Raw genomic sequence first — 19,544 nt, 5'->3', positions numbered from 1 at the left:
CCGTGTGCCCCTTTCTAATCAGTGTCTTCTTCTCACCCCCAGACTCTGGTGACAACTGATCTATTTTCTGTCCTGATAGCTTTGCCCCCTCCCTCCTTTTTTCCCTAGGATTTCCTATAAATGGAACCATAATGTAAGCAGTCTTTTCTGTCTGGTAGTCTTTATTTATCATAATGCTTTTGAGATTCCTCTTCATTGTTGCATGTATCAGTAGTTTGTTCTGTTCTATTGCTGGGTGGTGTTCTATTGTATGAATGCACATTTTGCTGATTCATTTACTAGTTGATGATGTTTGGTTGTTTCCAGTTTTTAGTTATTAAAAATAAAGCTGCCATAAACAGCCAAAGCCGGTTTGGCTCAGCGGATAGAGCGTCAGCCTGCGGACTGGAAGGTCCCAGGTTCGATTCCGGTCAAGGGCATGTACCTGGGTTGCAGGCGCTTCCCCAGTGGGGGATGTGCAGGAGGCAGCTAATCGATGTTTCTCTCTCATCGATGTTTCTAACTCTCTATCTCTCTCCCTTACTCTCTGTAAAAAATCAATAAAATATATTAAAAAAAAAAAAAAAAAAAGCTGCCATAAACATATGCATATGTCTCTGTGTATTCATATCCCTTCCTGGGCTCAGTTTTGAATCTCTCTTTTTTTACTTGCATTTAGAAGTGGTTTATAACTCACTAAGAGAATATAATAAACCATGCCCAAGTTAATGTCAACAATCATTTATTGTCTGCCAACTGAGAGTCTGTGACATGCTATTACTTTTGACATCTTGTGACTAAGAAACAAAAGGATAACAGAAGCCACCAGATTTGTCACACCTGGTAACTTAATGTGTGATAATCTATACACACTAAGATTCATAATTCCTTTAACCCTGATCCATCAACAACTATCCATTTACCTTTAACCTATTAATGCTAGAGGATTAACTTAAAACAAAGTAATAAGTCACAGAATTGTGTAGAAAGAAGGGAATTAAAAACTCATACGTCCTTTTGCTTACAAGAAGACCGAGGCCACATAAATTCTATAACTTGCCCAGTTAAAGGCCAATTATCAACAATGTTTTTTCTATCACCAAAATAAAATGCCATTAAGATAAAACTAAAATTAAATTGTTAGAGATAAAGAAAAAACTTAAAATTCAAGTATGTGTATATAACATTTAAAAAAAATTTAAATCCTCAACTGAGGATATGTTTTTATTGATTTTAGAGAGAGAGGAAGGAAGAGGGAGAAACATTGATCTGTACCTTATGCACATCACCTGGGAGTGAACTGCAACCTGGGTGTATGCCCTGACCTGGAATTGAACCTGTGACCCTTCGATGCATGGGCCAATGCTCCAACCAACTGAGCCACACTGGCCAGGGCTGTATATATAACATTTTAATGGATCTGTATTCATCTAGGGCCATCAGGAATTGAGATAAGTAAAGGCTAAGTAGATACTGATTGAGGGATAGAAACCAAATTTTAGGTGACTTGTAAGTTAGGTGATCTATAACTACACAGATGAAATAATAAGTTTTAGTGTCTTGGCAAGATCATTTGCTTTGGTATAATTAACACATTGCAGAAAAAGACACTTTAATATGTGAAACCAATTTACCACCTTTAGAGTATATGGCATGTAGCTATCTTTGACTTAAGTGATAACATGCTACATTCCTCATGTGCACCTGATTCACACCGAAGAAAGCAGGGACTTAAACAAGAAGCCTCTCCACAGCAGGGAAGAATACCCCAGGCACTAACCAAGCATACGGCATAATCACATCAGCCTTAATCTGAAACTATATGTGACATTTTACTATAAGAAAAGATGTTAAAATATCTTTAACAATTTTCAGCATATTGGTGAAAATAAGGTTTTCCCAAAACATCTACATTTTTATTCTGAACTTTAGCTTTGTTTTATTCCTCCCAAAAGCTTCTCTCACTTAAAAAAAAAAAAAAAAGCAATTGTTTCTTTCACTTTCAGCACTCATATATTTGCAATTTTGTAAAGCAATGGATAAAAAGTAAAGACCCAAAATTACTTGCTTGTTTTTCATACAGCAGTTTATCTTGGTGTCAAACATCAGACTAGCATTCTTTCAGAGTCTGAATTCTAGCCTCTTCCAGGGACTCACTGTGACCAGGGGTAGTTCCTTAAACTTCTGACACTGTCTCAACCGTCAAATGGAGAAACCTCCCCACACCTTTTTGTATTGGTCACTTAAATGTCATCATTTCCTCAAAGCCTCCCCCAACCCACCAACATTACGGGAACCTTCTGGAACACTCTGTGCTTGCAGTCCTTACAACATCACTGAAAGTGGGAAGGTGTCTTATTAACTCTGTATCCTAGTTCTTGGTTCCCTCTAGTTACTACTCTCTGTCACACCTCTGCCTTTTAGCTTCACTGGGGAGGTGGGAGTGATAGGGGATCAACTGGAAATAGGTACTTCAACAAGAATCTAATTCTTTTATTAGCCATTAGCAAAAAGTATGTAAGAGTATTAAAAAGTACATGTGCTGTGGTGAGATGAAATGGAGTGGAGATGGGGTAAGATGCTTGTTTTCTGACCAAACCTGAAAGTAACAGGCTGCTCACACAGGTAATCACTGCTGCGTGGGGATACTCAAATCCTGGAACTATGGCAGGGAGGGGGAGGGGACAAAGTAATACCAGGCAGAAAACAGGAGTGAGAATACGGCTGCAGCATCTGAAGGTGGATGGCATGTGCAAAACCAGCTTCTTTCACTCCTAGTACTCTCGAAGTAAGAAAAGGCTCTCAGGGCTGGTCCCCAGGCACCGTTATAGCAACATTCATCATTTACATTTGTAGAGTTCAATGTCAAACATTTTCATTTATCATTGACAAAAAACCCTGGGTTTGGAAATAACACAGAATTGAGGACAATGGAGATCAGAGACTGTGAGAATGTATGACTTGCCCAAAGTCATAGACGGGACATGGTAGAGCCTGGATTGGACTTCCACATGCTACCAACAGGGCCTGCCTATATCTACCAACACAGGAGGAAAGATCTTCACACAGACATGGTCCCATGTACAATGGTCAAGTCATAAAAGACATGTTGGCTTTGGAAAAAACCTCAAATCTTATCCAACAACTAGCCTTCTCATTTGCAGATGAAGAAACCAGCTTCAGAAAAGTAAAACAACTAGCCCAAGAGCTTATGGCAAGAACGCCAGGCAGCCAGCCAGGACTAGGACCCAGATCTTCTATGCACTAGAGATTCATTCCTTTGCTTTAACTAAGACCTCAATTGCTTTAAAATGTAGAGCTATCTTAGGAGAGATCACATTTAAAGCTATCATTGGTTCTTTGGTCACTGTAAACGAAGAACTTGAGGACAGGATGTAAAGGAGGCACAGGAAAGGTTACCGGAAGCTGACAGTCTACAAATCACATCCTGGAGGCCTCCCACGTGCTTCAAGGACTGGCCTTGATATCCTTCATTTTATGAATTCTGTCTTCTCTCTGAAGGTTTCATAAAAACACTCCGAGGCATGTATCATGGGGGTGGGTGGAAGAGTGGAAAAGAGCAGTGCAGAGAAGAGGGTGGTGAATTTAGGAAACTGTGCTGGAAGAGTTCTTTAAGATCCAAAACCTTGTTCAAGCTTCACATCGGCGTATCACGACTTGTTAATATGTAATGAACAGAGACTTTTAAAAATTTTACATGAATCATGGAAAATTACTTCTCTGGATACAAAAGCAAAACCCATCTTCTGGGACAGTTCACACTGAAATGTGCAGACTCACACTCCAATTCTCAATTATACAAGGTGATAGACCAGTAAAACCCAGAAATAATTATTAACTGCATTTTGCAATGATTTACTCTTCCTAAAAAACATTTTACAAGAGTTTCCCATTTCTTCTGTGTTAGACTCACAAGTACTTGACGCCATCATATTCCATTATGTGAAAAGTAGTGGGCAACTCTGGATAGAAGGAAATGGTCCAGTTCTTAGGCTGATTCTGATCATTTTAGTTAGTTACCTAATTTTTCTAAGCATCAGTTTTCTCACTTGTAGAAAGAGGATTACAACTACTTTAATAGGTTGTCAGAAATGAATGGGTATATTTACAAGAATTCATGTGTATGTGTGTGTGTGTGTGTGTGTGTGTGTGTGTGTGTGTGTGCGCGCGCTTGTGTATATCAATTAAAGTGCTTGGTACATAAAAGGAGATTAACTTTTCTTTTAGGATTAGATGAGGGATCACCAAACCACTAAGGCCTGAGATTACAGACTGAAAAATGGGTGCAATTCCATTTTCACCCTCAAACCTTGTTATGAGATCAAAATAAGCAGAATTCCTTGAATAAAGTGAAATGTGAGAAGGAGGCAGCATGGTCTTACTAGGAAGAAAAGGTACTCAGACAAGAGACCTGGGTTCTGCACTAAGTTTGTATGACACTTTGGATCTAAGTTTTCTTACTGATAAAATGAAGATAAACTTAAAAGGTCCCATCCAACATGAAAGAAAAAAGCAGGAAGTAGGAACTGGCTACTTAGAAGATGGATTAGAGATGAAACTGGAGATCTGAATTGGTAATAACTACAGAGGCGGACACTGGAGGGCACCTTGGTAATACAGGTAGGAGGTAAAATCACTGGTCTCAAGGTAGCAGGTTTGGGAAATGCAGAGCTGACTAAATATTCTGTTCAACATGCAAACAGGTCAGGCAGGCACTGCCAGGAGAGTAGGATAAGAAGGTGGGGGACTATCTAAGCGTGCTTCTCATTTGAAAAAAAAGGAGCTTTTAAGGTTTGATCCCTTATTATAAAATCAATACATATTTACTGTGAAAAATTTGGAAAATACATATAAACTTAAGGATAAAAGTAAGAGCTAACCAAAATATCACTTCTAGAGAAAAACACACCCTTAAGACTTTAAATGAATACCCTTTTAATCATTCCCTATAAATTTTAATCATTTGATAAGTATTTAAGCATACTCATGTTTTTTAAGAATAATTTTTTAGAAAAGAATTATGAAGTCAAAGAGAAAGTTAACTCTTAAAGGCTTTTGTTGTAAACTGCCAAACTATCCTCCCAAAAGTTGAACTGATGTTTCCACTAGCAGGATCTGAGTGTGTCTGTTTTCTTATACCTTCACCAAGCCTGAGGTGGTGGGTTTTTTTCCATCTTTACCAATCTGACAGTGGAAGTTGCAGCATCTCACTGTTTTATAATTAACTTGTCTTGTATTCATCAGAATGATAAGCTTTCTGAAAAATGTATTTACTAGTAATTTATATTTTTTTTTTATGAATTGTCTGCTCATGTTCTTCTGTTGATGGTGTTTTCCTATCACATTCCCATTTAGTATACTCAACTGTTTCTCATGTTTCTAGGGTTCCCAAGTAAAAATGAGTCAGATTAGGAGCTTGGAGAAGCACTGAAATCAAGGTTAAAAGACTGAGAAGGTGAACTCTTCAAGAACAGTACCTACAGAATTAGTTAACATGGGCAATGGAAATGGAGAGTGCTTTTAAAGGAGAGGATTGGTAATACCTTTAAATTAAGGGGTAGGTAAGAGAAAGCACCTTCCCCTCTTTTCTTAGACAAAAGTGGCATTTGAGACTAGGGGAAGAGAGAAGGAAATAGTTGCTAGAGTCAGAGGTAGGAATTAATCCATTTCAGGTTTTTCTCTTATACCTCTCCTCTCAAGACTTCGTTATTAAAAAATGTCAACTACAAAAAAAAAGTCAACTACAAGGCAAGAAGGTAATAAATCCTTCATAAACCAATCTAAGTTTAGATCATAAAAACCATTTCCTAGCATGAGCCTGGGAGGTACTGCAAGTTGTGAGTTCTCTTTTAAATATCTAAAGAGTCACTGGCTGGGAAACTCAGTTGGTTAGAGCATCATCCTGATGTGCTAAAGTTACAGGTTTGATCCTGGTCAGGGCATATACAAGAAACAACCAATGAATGCATAAATAAATGGAACAATACATCGATGTTTCTATCTCTCTCTCTCTCTTTCTCTCTCTCTCTCTCAAATCAATATATAAATTTAAAACATATATCAAAAGAGAAGATAAGTATATCTGTTTATTATAGGCCAATGAGATTAAGGGCTTGTTCAAGACCCATTCCAACCCTAATTAGGAACACAGGCATGAGGAATAAAGCAGGATGAACTTACCAACACAAAACGGGCTTGATAAGAGCCCCATCAAAAAGAATGATTTGGTTGCTACACCTTGGTGGCTTTGGAAATTTACTTCGTCTCTAATTTGGGTGTAAGCCCTGAAGTCTTGTGATGAGAGATGCTGTTTTTAACATCTAGGGCCTAGATTCCAGGCACTCTAAATAGTACCTATCACTGAGAAACCAGACACTAAAATCTGCAACTTAGAAGCAAAAGTCAACAGCTGCAAGTTAGAAGCAAAAGTCAACAACCATGCCCCATTCCAAGTTCATTCTAGAGAACTGAATTTGCAGGCAGATAAGCTTTAGAGAGTAAAGACACATACTATGATCAACCTTGACAGAAGCTGGAAATGAGGAAAACGCCAGGCAAATAGCTCCGAGAAGAATGCCTTGTGAGCACACAAATGCTCAAGCTGTGATTTTTTACAGCTTTTCTAAAAAAGTTTTTATGATGCTTTGGAAAATAAAAATGTTACTTAAGAAACAAATCCAATCATCCGTGCCCCTTCACCCATACTTTAACAATCATTCTATCAAGGACATCTAACAGCTCTCAGTTGTGCCAAGGTCAAAGGTTTAACTTAGAGGAAGTTTAATTTCTTATGGGAAAAGAAATATCACTAAGACATTAAGATAACTAGGACTGCCCCACTGCAAATAAGGATCATGGATCAAAGTTGTTACAGCATTTCTTATCTTTATACTAATTTAAAGTTTACAAAATGATTTCAAATACATGGCTTCATCTGCACCTCACAAGCCCCTCCATTAAGGTAGGTTTTACTATTGCCAATTTTGAGGACACAGTTTAAGTGATTTGACCAAAATCACCCAGCTATTAAGTGGCTCGGCCCTAGGTCTTACAAGTTCAAATTAATTTTGATATTTCCCCAACCCTCATATTTAGCTCTCTCGCCAAAGGCTTTATTGATCTTGGAACTGCCCCAAAGACAAAGAAACACTGATATGTTGCTTTATGTTTTCAACACACGGCTGGGGGATCTTGCTCGGGGGACGGGCCATGCAGAGGAGTGTGTGGAACAGCACAGACCCAATAGCACTGAGGCTTCACTTCCTTCCCCTGGAAAATGAGATTCCTCAACATACCATTCAGTATTATTTGTAGGATCAAAGGAAATTGCATGTGATAATGTTTTAAAAGCATAAAAACAAATGCGAAGACATTAAAATACATGTATTTGTCAGGAGAGTAAGATTTCATGATTCTTATCCTCAAGAAGGCTGAGCATGGAAGTTAAGCAAGTATGTAAAACAAAACAAACCTACCAAAAAACCTGACTGGTGCCCACAATGAGCGGAATGTAATGAAAAACTGGTTGCTTGGTGGGGGAACAGGAGGTGGGGAGGCACACTTGTGGTTTGTGGAGGTACCAGATACCCTAAACTCTTAGCACCTTCAGACATTTGAAGTCACTAAGGAAGGATATAGGGGCCTTGGATAAGAAACTACTGGTATATAACTGAATGGTGCTATGGGCTGAACATGAAAAGAAATAAAATAATCATAGATACATAACCACGCTCAGAACAAATTCTGGAGGGTACCATGAAAGGCTGGAGCTGAACAATCTGCTGAGCCTAGCTATCAGGCTGATCCTGGGGTCTGGCAGCTTCCTGACACTGTGGGCTGTGCCTTCATTTATACACCCTCAAAGAGTGGGTGGGAGCCTGGCTGGGGCTTGGCAGAGGCATAGATGGAAGGCTATGAAGCCAGTAACCTGGTATTTGGGAGTTGGGAAAGAAATGGAGAGTGATGGGGCCACCAGAAGCCTTCCCGGTTTTACTTCATTCATTCACCCAGTCTGCAAATATTCATCGAGTGCTGACTTTCCCTGGCAGCGTTCTTCAACACCGGCAACACAGTGATGAATGAAGACAGCAAGGTCCCTCCCTCAGGACACTACATGTTGGCGAAAAGAGTCAGACAATGAACAAATGAAAAAAGACAATGATAAACACTATGAAGAAAAAAGCCAGGACATGTGACTAAGTGCCCGTGGGACCACGCTGCACCTTTCTGAGAAGAGAGTATTTAAACTGAGACCTAAATGTCGAATGACAAGAAACAGAGCTGGAGGAAAAGCTTTTCAGGTAGAGCACCAGCAAGTGCAAAGGCCTGGAGGTGGGAACAAGTTTAGTCTATTAAAGGAAAGACTGAAGGGAAGAGGCTATGAGCTCAGGTTAGAGGAGTAGCCAAGGGCCAGATCAGTTAGGGCAGTGATGGCGAACCTATGACACGCGTGTCAGAGGTGACATACAAACTCATTTTTTTGGTTGATTTTTCTTTGTTAAATGGCATTTAAATATATAAAATGAATATCAAAAATATAAGTCTTTGTTTTACTATGGTTGCAAATATCAAAAAATTTCTATATGTGGCACAGCACCAGAGTTAAGTTAGGGTTTTTCAAAATGCTGACATGCCGAGCTCAAAAGGTTCGCCATCACTGAGTTAGGGCTTTGCAGGTCCTGGTAATAAGTCTTGATTTAATGCTCAGTAATACAGGAATTCACTGGAATGCAAAACACTGATATGTTGCTTTATGTTTTCAACACTCAAGTCTGGTCTGATGGATCAGGAAACAAATAAGACATTCTTGGAATTCTCTATTAGAATGTTTCATTTTAATAGATTTTCCATTAAAACCCAAGAGGGGTCATGGCTTAATTGGTATGAAAGTGTATACCACTAACACTTTAGCAGGAATCTTCCAGAATGAGAGAAATCTGGAAGGCCAGGAGACAGGAAGGATAACAATAAGGAAAGTAAGCATGGCAGCCAGCTGGCTCTAATGGCCCCCAGGCTCATCTTCACACCTTCAAAATGCATCTCTATAACCTGGAGTTAACATCCTGAGTCATCTGGGGCCAGGCACATGCAGCAGGTGACTTAATTCAAAGGGCTCCTGAACAGCTGCAGAGCACAGCTACCTGCTTGTGGGCTTCATCCTCTGGCTTGTGCCAAGAGGCCACCCTTTCAGCATACACAGCCATGGGCCATCTAGGTAAGAGCAATGCAAGAACCTGAGGGGAGTCAAAGGAAGAATGCCGTAATAATCCATTTTTCTTGTCTGATCCCATGACTGCTACAACAGGGAGGAAAAAGAGGTCAGTAGAACTCAGCTTGAGTTTGTAGTCCATGCCTCTCCAGCCTTCTGCTTGAAACTAGCCTGGCTAGCTACCGAGAGATCTGATTTCTTCTCTTTTCTTTAACTACCCTTTACTGAATCATTCCTCAGTGGTTTTAGACATTTTTTACCTACATCCACCATCTAGGTCCAGCAAGCTATAATGTCACACGATAATACCTGATCAAGGCAGTTTTTGCTTCCTCTTTAGAAGGGTCCACAACTTGCCTAAAGAAATAAAAACTATCTTGGTGCCCTAGCTACAGTCTGTCTTAGTAGGGAGAGGGTAAGAATATCACAATCACTTCCAATTTTGAGGCAATCAATCAAATACCTTTAACATTCTGGGGAGGAAAAACCCCAGCCAGATCCTATCAGTTTAAGACCAAGAATCAGCAAAGGTAAACACTGGAGAAAAGGAAAACTATCAGAAGCAAAACGACCACCAGATGCTTTGAAGGAGCTGGATCTATTTGCTTTTTCAAAGACACTGACAGAGATGAGAAAAGCGGCTTCTGTTCCTCACATCACGCTTCTCCCACCCCAGCCCCTCCCAAAAGGATGGGGAGGAGAGCAGGAAAGGAAATCTTTGGCATTCAGAAACTGCAAATTATGTTTCAAAAGCTGTTTCAATCAGAACACACTAACCATTTCTTCCTTTTTGGACTGCTCACTTAAAAATCAGGATATGGTAGATTTAAAGGGACATTCAAATTCATGCAGTCCATTTCACTCCACTGATGAACAGTCAAGCTTGAAGCTTTCCAGGTAGTGGAAGAGCTAGAAAGGGAACTCAGGTTTCCTGACTCACATTTCCTATCAACTTTTATTATGCATTTTTATATTATAAAATTAAAGTATATTACAGGAAAATAGAAACTTGACAGGAAGTAAGTCACCCATTATCTACTCATCATACTATAACCACTACTCACATTTTGTTCCTTTTATCACATGCTTATAGGCCTTCCCCCCATATTGTTATAATCATTATTGGACTAATATGGAATTCAGATCCTTTTCATGGAGTGTTTAAAACCAACTCTCAAGAGACCCTGGGACATAAGAATCAAGCTGGTTAACCTCAGATCAGGTCTATTTACCTACCTGGTGCATCAGGTACTTGAAGAGGAATGAAAGGATCAGATACGCTTAGAAGTGGGAGGCTAGAATCCACAGTCTGCCCACCCTTCTTTTTTTCAGCTGGAGTTGGTTGGAGGGGAAGGAAGGGTCAAGGAGAGAGAAAAAAGAGAAAAGCAGAAAATATCAAGTAAATCTAGATGAACTTACTATCTACTAATCCAACAGCTCAAATTAGAGAACAAGTCTAAACTCAGAGGTAGAAAAGGGATGAGTGGATATAATACAGTGTAACAGCAAAGTATGTATGAAATATATAATCTGGTCCTTGCAACATACTCTAAGATGTAATTAATGACAAAACTAGGATATGCACACATCTGAAATTCCACTTTTCCCTTTGTGGAAACCCACGGTGATCTTTTTCAGAATTTGTACAGCAATTACTGTCCATATTGCACATTTTGGCATGTAAACAAACATTATCTATTTTGTAATCTAGCATATATATATAGGTACTTCCTATGTAACCATTACCCTCTTGAGGTTGTTGTATCACCAAATGTCTAATATAGTGCTAGGCAGACAGACAGGAGGAGACAGACTTCTTGACTCCTGCAAGGTTAGACAACCCCTAATCTCTAGACTGCATCTTACATACTACTGGCATTCATTCTATAGTTGACAAACTTACAGATTTACAGAAATCTATGCACCCTATGGGATATCAGAGTTTGAAGAGATCTTAGGATTTTCTAGCACAATTTTCTTATTTTTCAGAAAAGGAAATAAAGCCCAGAAGAAGAGATTAGCCAGAGGTGCATCAGCAAACCTAGGATCAGAACCCAGGTCTCCTTGTTTCTACTTAACCATTGTTTACGATGCATTTTAATATTCAGTTTGTGATGCCCAGCCGGGTGTGGCTCAGTGGTTGGAGCACTGGCCTGTACACTGAAGGGTCGTGGGTTCAATTCCCAGTCAAGGGCATGTACCTGGGTTGCAGGATCGATCCCCAGACCCAGTTGGGGCCCATACAGGAGGCAACCAATCAGTGTGTCTCTCTCACATTGCTGTTTCTCTCCCTTTCTTTCCTTCCTTCCCTCCCTTCCAACCTCTAAAAATCAATGGAAAAAATATCCTTGGGTGAGGATTAACAAAACAAACAAAAAATACATAGCTCAGCAGAGTCTCAGGGTGATGTTCCTCAAATTTAGAAATATTTGCTTAAAACATGTCCATGGACTAGATAGAACAAATCCTATATATTACTTCCAGATCATCCTGTCATTTTAATTGAAAGTGACTCTACATCTTTCTTTATCCCTATCTTTTTTATTGGAAATCTCTGGAATAAAGGAAAATATTAAGTTACCACCAGGATTTTGGGCTCATTGGTATGCTAGAGTTATCTGTGAAGTGGAAAACAGTGTGAAGGTGACAAGAGTGAGTTTGCATTTCAGGTGCTTGCCATACTAACCATTTCCAGCAGAAAACGAAGAAGAGGCAAAAGCATCACTTTGGGTTGATTGAAAGCCTGGGATCAAACTCTCAGCTGAGCCTCCAAGCTTCTCAGGATGTTTGCCTGGAGGGACAAAACACCATTCAGTTCACGCCAGCAGAATCACAGAACACATCCCCAGTGCACTTTCTGCACTGACTTCTAGACTTCATTCCTTTTTTTCTGCGTTATGGTGACACCTCAGCCATTCAGAGGTCCTTCTGTAGTCACTACAGCAGCTGAGAGAACAACTGAGAAATGGAAGGAGGTTTTAAGAATCAAAAAAGAGAGCACATCAGTTTTGCAAGAGGGAAAGAGTGGCTGCACCACAATGCAAATGTAATTAACACTACTGATCTGTACACTTAAAAATGATTAAGCCCTAGTCAGTTTGGATCAGTGGATAGAGTGTTGGCCTGTAGACTGAAGGGTCCCGGGTTCAATTCCAGTCAGGGGCACATGGCAAGGTTGCAGGCTTGATCCCTGTAGGGGGCATGCAGGAGGCAGCCAATCAATGGTTCTCTCTCATCATTGATGTTTCTATCTCTCTCTCTCGCCCTTCCTTTCTGAAATCAATAAAATATACACATATATATATATTTAAAATGGTTAAGATGGTAATTTCTGTTATGTACATTTTACCACAATTAAAAATAAAAATAAATAATAGCAAAAGAGATAGCTAGAGCCAAAGCCCCAAAGCCAAAGCACAGCACTCAAACAGAATACCTCCAGCCCTCACTCAATCTATTTATTTATATATAGAACAACTGAAAAACTGGTCGCTGTGACGTGTGCTGACCAGGGGGCACATGTGGAACATGGCGGGCATCAGCTGCGGCAGGATGGTGAAGCAGGTGGGCGAGGGGCGCCAGGCCAAGGCGGGGCGCTGGTCACTGTCATCAGGACGAGCTTCTGGTGGTTACTGAAAATCCTTTGCTCCCACGCACCATGGTTCCGCCGGGTGCTCACACCTGCTGCTGGCACCTGGCACAGGTCCTGATCACTTGGCACCATCAGCGGGTGCAAGCAGTGGCTGCCAGCCCCGATCACCCCTTAGGGCTTCTCCACTGCTCCCTGCTTCTAAGGGGTGATCGGGGTGGCAGCCACCCCTTGCACCTGCTGCTGGCGCTGGCCCTAATCGCTCCACACCGTTAGCAGGTGCGAGCAGCGCTGGGCTGGCACCATCAGCACGTGGGAGCAGCGGGAGTGGGGCTGCCAGCAGACAGAGGGCCGGGGCTGTGGCAGGAGGGGCCAGGCAGAAGCACGGAAGATGAGACCCACCCCTGTGCCCACTGCAGCCTTGCGGCCCACAGTTCCTTTCAAAGTGCACAAATTTGTGCACTGGGCCCCTAGTTTTTATATAATTGTAATGAGTTTAATGATCTGTTGCAAGCAGTTTAGGAAAGCAAATGAGAAGAGGGAGTGATGGAGATGGCAATAGTGAGAGGCTGTGAGGGACAGGCACAATGCAGCAGCTTCATGTAAAAGCCAACAGCCGAACAAGAGAGGCAGAAAAGTATTCAAAATAGACACAAGAATTAAAAAAAAACTTGGGGCCTGGCTCAGGTGGTTGGAATTGCCTTGTATACCAAAAGGTGGGGGGTTGGATTCCCGAGCAGGGCACATGCCCAGGTTGCATGCCCATTCGATCTCTGATTGGGGCATGTACAGAAGGCAATCAATCGATGTTTCTCTCACACATCAATGTTTCTTTCTCTCTCTATCTCTCCCCCCCCCCCTTCCTTGCTCTAAAATCAATTTTAAAGAACTACCACCAACAACAAAAAACTTATTTTAAAAAATTTAAAAACTTGGGCAGGTCACTTACTTGAATGCAAAAATACTATAGTTTTCAAGAGTCCTAAAGGTATTTCTTTTATAGTCTAGAACAGCCGTGGGCAAACTACGGCCTGTGGGCCGGATCCGGGCCATTTGAAATGAATAAAACTAAAAAAAAAAAAAAAAAAAAAAAAGACCGTACCCTTTTATGTAATGACTAGAGGCCCGGTGCACAAAAATTTGTGCACTCGGGGGGAAGGCGGGGTCCCTCAGCCCGGCCTGTGCCCTCTCCCAGTCTGGGACCCCTCGGGAGATAACGACCTGCTGGCTTAGGCCTGCTCCCGGGTGGCAGAGGGCAGGCCCAATCCCTAGGTGCAGCCCCTGGTCGGGCTCAGAGCAGGGCCGATTGGGGAGTTGGGGCGCCGCCCCCTGTCATGCACAGAGCAGGGCGGATCGGGAGGTTGCGATGCCACCCTCAGTCACGCTCAGGGTAGGGCTGATTGGGGGGTTGGGGCACCGCCCCCTGTCACACTCAAGGCAGGGTCGATGGGGAGGTTGCGGCGCCACCCCCTGTCACTCACAGAGCAGGGCCCATCAGGGGGGTTGGGGCTCCTTACCCTGTCATGCACAAAGCAGGGTCAATCAGGGGGTTGGGGAGCTCCCCCATGTCATGCACAGAGCAGGGCCCATCAGGGGGTTGCGGAGCTCCCCCCTGTCACTCACAGAGTAGGGCCGATAGGGGAGTTGGGGCACCACCCCCTGTCACACACAGAGCAGGGCCGATCAGGGGGTTGAGGTGCCGCCACTGTCACACTCAGGGCAGGGCAGATGGGGAGGTTATGGCTCTACCCCATCACACACAGAGCAGGGCCCGTGGGGGGGGGGGGGGGGGGTTGGGGCACTGCACCCTGTCACACAGAGCCGCAGGGCAATCAGGGGGTTGGGGAGCTCCCCCCATCAGGCACAGAGCAGGGCTGATCAGGGGATTGGGGCACCTTCCCCTGTCACGAACAGAGCAGGGCCGATAGGGAGGTTGTGGCCCCACCCCCTGTCACACACAGAGCCACAGGGCGATCAGGGGGTTTGGGCGCTGCCCCCTGTCACGCTGATCCCGGTGCCAGGAGGCCTCGCGGCTCCACTGATCCCGGTGCCGGGAGGCATATTACCCTTTTACTATATAGGATATAGAGGCCTGGTGCACGTGTGGGGGCTGGCTGGTTTGCCCTGAAGGGTGTCCTGGATCAGGGTGGGGGTCCCCACTGGGGTGCCTGGCCAGCCTGGGTGAGGGGATGATGGCTGTTTGCAGCTGGTCACATACCATTCAGGGTAGGGGTCCCCACTGGGGTGCCTGGCCAGCCTGGGTGAGGGGATGATGGCTGTTTGCAGCTGGTCACATACCATTCAGGGTGGGGGTCCCCACTGGGGTGCCTGGCCAGTCTGGGTGAGGGGCTGAGGGCTGTTTCAGGCTGGGACTGAAGCTCCCAACTGCTCCTTTTTTTCTTTTTTATTCTGGGCCAGCTTTAGCTCTGAGGCTCCAGCTCTTAGGCCTCCACTCCTGAAAGCAGGTATCTGGTTTGTTTCGGTTCTATAATCGAAACAACGTATAACTCCAGCTCTGAGATCCCAGCTCGCTGAAAGCAGGTTTCTGGGGTTTTGTTTAGCTTCTATATTTGTAACTATGTTTCAAACTGCAGGCTCAGAGGCCGGCAAGGCAGGCGGGGAACGTTGGAGTCCTCCGTCACTGAAGCTAGCAAGCCTCATGTTAGTTTCAAGCTGCCTGGCTGCTGGCCGCCATCTTGGCTGGCAGTTAATTTGCATATCACCCTGATTAGCCAATGGGAAGGGTAGCGGTCGTACGCCAATTACCATGTTTCTCTTTTATTAGATAGGATGATTACTTTGAATTTATATTAGTTCACACAAACTAATGCTTTTGTTCCAGCCCTCACATCCATGCTTTTGTTCCAGCCCTCCGATCCAGTTTAAGAACCCCTTGTGGCCCTCGAGTCAAAAAGTTTGCCCACCCCTGGTCTAGAACAATAACTGACACACATAACAATGAAATAATTTGACAATGAATCATCAAAGAAAGTTAAATCCTATGCTCTATCTTCTGTGTGAAAAGGCAAGAAAGCAATACAAATTTTAAAAAGATATCTATAAAATAACAGTTAAACTATTATTCAAATAGTTAAAATGTTTGCTCTAAATTCTCTTGGTTCTGCCAAAACCGGTTTAGCTCGGTGGATAGAGCGTTGGCTACGGACTAAAGGGTCCCAGGTTCAATTCCGGTCAAGGGCATGTACCTTGGTTGCAGGCACATCCCCAGTAGGAGGCGTGCAGGAGGCAGCTGGTCGATGTTTCTCTCTCATCGATGTCTCTAACTCTCTATCCCTATCCCTTCCTCTCTGTAAAAAATCAATAAAAATATATATTAAAAAAATAAATAAAAAAATAAATTCTCTTGGTTCTGTTCATTCCTTTACCCTGAGATACTCTTTGAACTGTAGAATTGTTGTTTTCCAAAGTGTGTGTGTGCATGTGTGTCTCCTGCCTTCCAAATTAGACTGTGGGTTTGCAAGCAGAAAGGCACCTTCTATTTATTTGATCTCCTCAGTAATATAGAACTCTGATCATAGTCAAAGAATTAGTTTCTCTATTAGGGCACTCTCTCATGGGTAAGCACTTATAATTTTCTGGGACAATAAATCCCCTTAGGACAAGGGAACCATCATATTCCTACAAGAAATGACCAGGTATGACATTCTCATCCCAATCTATGCTATCCAATCTTTCCTAAAAGTTTTCCCTTCTCCTTGCCACCACCTATAGGAGACTGGGATTTCCTGAGGATGAAGACTTCAGTGCTCCAGTAAAATACAAATTGATTTGTACTCATACTTCAAAATCACATTGTAAGATATAAAATGTCAAATCACTATATTGTGCACCTGAAACTAACATAACCAATACAAGATTGTATACCAACTATACTTGAATAAAAAAAAAGAAATTGAAAAAAAAAAATCAAACCTTTGTGGGGCCCAATCCTACATTTTTTTTTTTTTTTAGTCCTCACCCAAGGATATTTTTTGCCACTGATTTTAGAGAGAATGGAAAGGAGGGGGAGAGCAAGAAACACTGATCAGTTGCCTCCCGCATGTGCCCTGACGGGGCCCAAACCTGCAACCCAGGTACATGCCCTTGACCAGGAATGAACCCAAGACCCTTCGGTCCATGGGCCAATGCTCTATCCACTTAGCCACACCAGCCAGGGCCCCAAATCTACATTTTTACATGTATACTCCTCTAGAATAAGGTTTCAAGAATCACAAAGACACCAATTACTCACCTTCCCCCAGCTTGGCAAAGTCCTTATTTAGCAGTTCTTCAGCTGTGAGTTTGGAGAAATTGTCATCATCAAAGGGATTCCACGTAGAACCTTCTGAAGGATTATAAACGTTTTGCTGGGAAGTCCGAGGAGAGCCTGATGGAGTGGTGGTTGCAGACCTAGGTAAGTTCCCACCCCCACGAAATAAGAAGACATATAAAAGTTAAAAAGGTTCAACCTATTTTCTCTTTGTTTCAAGAGCAAATTCTTTTCCGAGTCAAACCATTATTTTCCACAGTGGTTTTCTAAAAGGGCTTTCCACGGCAACTGGACAGTCGCTATAGATCCCTTTCCACTGTGTAAAATAAATGTTTCCATTTTCTTAATGATTCACTATCTCCCACTACTTCTTTAATCTCTTCCTTAGATTTTTGGTCTCGCCTGCAAGTCCTTTCAATTCAAGATTCCAAAGCAACCTATTGTGTAGCTTACAGCGCCCACTATAACCCACAATAATGGACCCCGGAGGGCTGGGACTGATGCCTGTTCAAGCTGCCTCCCATCTGTTGGATCTAGCATGCATACAACTATGGTCACCTATCACAGTTAAAGAGAAATAAAGACCACTATCTTGTGCTTCTAGGTACCATTACTTAATTTTATTCTAAGTCTCTCTTGATGCCCTTTGCATTTAGCTAATGAGTTAAAGATTTTTAACTTTAGAGTATATGGTTCCAAGAAAGCTGAGGGCCTGAAATTGCATTTACTCCACAAACATTCATTGCAATCTACATCTACTTTGTATCAGACCCAGAGCCAGTCACTGGATTTGCAAAGGTTGGTTAAGATATAATCCTTGTCTTGGAGGAACTCTCAGGCTAAGTCAACTAGATGAGATACTCATATAGACATACGCATAAATAATGATAATACAATGGGATACGTGCACAACAAATTATAAATGACACCAGAGGAAGGTTTAAAGGAGAGGTGGCCTCTGACATTGATCTTGATGAATAGATAAGCACCTCCTTGGTGGACAAGGAGAACAGTGCAGTTAAGGGAGAGGGCCTAGGCCAGTGATGGCGAACCTATGACACGCATGTCAGAGGTGACACGTGAACTCATTTTTTTGGTTGATTTTTCTTTGTTAAATGGCATTTAAATATATAAAATAAATATCAAAAATATAAATCTTTGTTTTACTATGGTTGCAAATATCAAAAAATTTCTATATGTGACACAGCACCAGAGTTAAGTTAGGGTTTTTCAAAATGCTGACACACTGAGCTCAAAAGGTTCGCCATCACTGTCCTAGGCTGAACAAAGCGCTTGTGAAGATGGAGAATGACAAGTCCACCAATGTGATGCAATAGGTCTTTTGTCTGTTAACCAATGAGTTCAGATAGTATCCCACAGGCAACCTGAGGGGTGTTGGGGCGGGGGGGGGGGCGGGGGGAGATGAAAGATTTTCAGCATGAAAACTTGGTCAGATCAAGAGTTTAGAACAGGGGTGGGCAAACTTTTTGACTCGAGGGCCACAAGGGGTTCTTAAACTGGACCAGAGGGCCGGAACAAAAGCATGGATGGAGTGTTTGTGTGAACTAATATAAATTCAAAGTAAACATCATTACATAAAAGGGTACGGTCTTTTTTTTCAATAGTTTTATTCATTTCAAAAGGGCTGGATCCGGCCCACGGGCCGTAGTTTGCCCACGGCTGGTTTAGAAAATACTCTGTGAAAATATGGACTAGATGAGAGAATGGAACCAGTGACACAAATAGGAAATTATTTCTTAAGATCAGTATGGTTTATGCACTACAGGCAAATTCAGTTTCTTATTAAACACAGATGCATACCACTGCATATACATCTACACACAAACATATGCAAAGAATCACACAGTAACGGCCCACAGCAGACCTTGCCCACAAAGTAAAGTAAGAAGAATAAAGGAGAAGCATCACATACTTGGACTTATTGAGACTGGCCTCAGCTGCAGCTGCCTGGAGCAGCTGGGTTGATTTGCTGGCAGGGACCCCAAAGACTGCACTGTGGGTTACGTCACTGAGAATCCGCCTGTGTCCAGCACGTTGGGTCTTGGGGGATGATGGAGGAGTGAGAGATCCGAGTTTCTGTCCCTGGACGGTAGGAGGTGGGGTTGTCTGAACTGTTGGCTGTTGTCTTACTGGGGCTTGTATCTGCTAGGAAGAGAAATGAAAAATGTTCCAAAACAAAGGAAAAAACAACAAACAGATTAGCATAACAAAAAAATGCCACAAGAGCTAACATAGAATTTAAATGGCTGAGTTTAATAATAACATCCTGAAAAAAAAACCACTGGGCTTTCACAACCTGAACTGCAACTTTGGGACTGATACCAATATGGTATTTATCTCGTGTGTACACACACACATACTAGAGACACAGCACACGAATTCGTGCTCGAGTGGGGTCCGGCTGGCCCACCCCCATCGGGCCAGGCCGGCTGGGAGGAGGGGCCACGGTTGTTAGC

The 19,544-nt window shown here is 42.5% G+C and overlaps 1 protein-coding gene across 15 annotated transcripts in view; it reads right to left on the bottom strand.

Moving 5' to 3' along the window:
• AAK1 (AP2 associated kinase 1) overlaps positions 1–19,544 on the bottom strand; it is a 140,829-nt gene that overhangs the window by 20,094 nt on the left and 101,191 nt on the right. For 6 of the 15 annotated variants that reach the window (XM_036334260.1, XM_036334265.1, XM_036334268.1 and 3 more), the window contains 4 exons: positions 19,001–19,233; positions 17,050–17,225; positions 11,895–11,999; positions 10,445–10,540 (listed from right to left, as the gene is read on the bottom strand). In XM_036334260.1, the coding sequence (XP_036190153.1) occupies positions 10,445–10,540; positions 11,895–11,999; positions 17,050–17,225; positions 19,001–19,233 (610 nt within the window). The remainder of the gene's footprint in view (positions 1–10,444; positions 10,541–11,894; positions 12,000–17,049; positions 17,226–19,000; positions 19,234–19,544) is intronic. The other 9 variants (XM_036334264.1, XM_036334269.1, XM_036334271.1 and 6 more) reach the window with 4 other exon arrangements.

The sequence above is a fragment of the Myotis myotis genome, unplaced genomic scaffold (assembly GCF_014108235.1).
Source record: "Myotis myotis isolate mMyoMyo1 unplaced genomic scaffold, mMyoMyo1.p scaffold_m19_p_14, whole genome shotgun sequence".
Lineage (NCBI taxonomy): Eukaryota > Metazoa > Chordata > Mammalia > Chiroptera > Vespertilionidae > Myotis > Myotis myotis.
The sequence above is the reverse complement of the archived record's forward strand: the minus strand, read 5'-3'. Positions and strand labels throughout refer to the sequence as shown.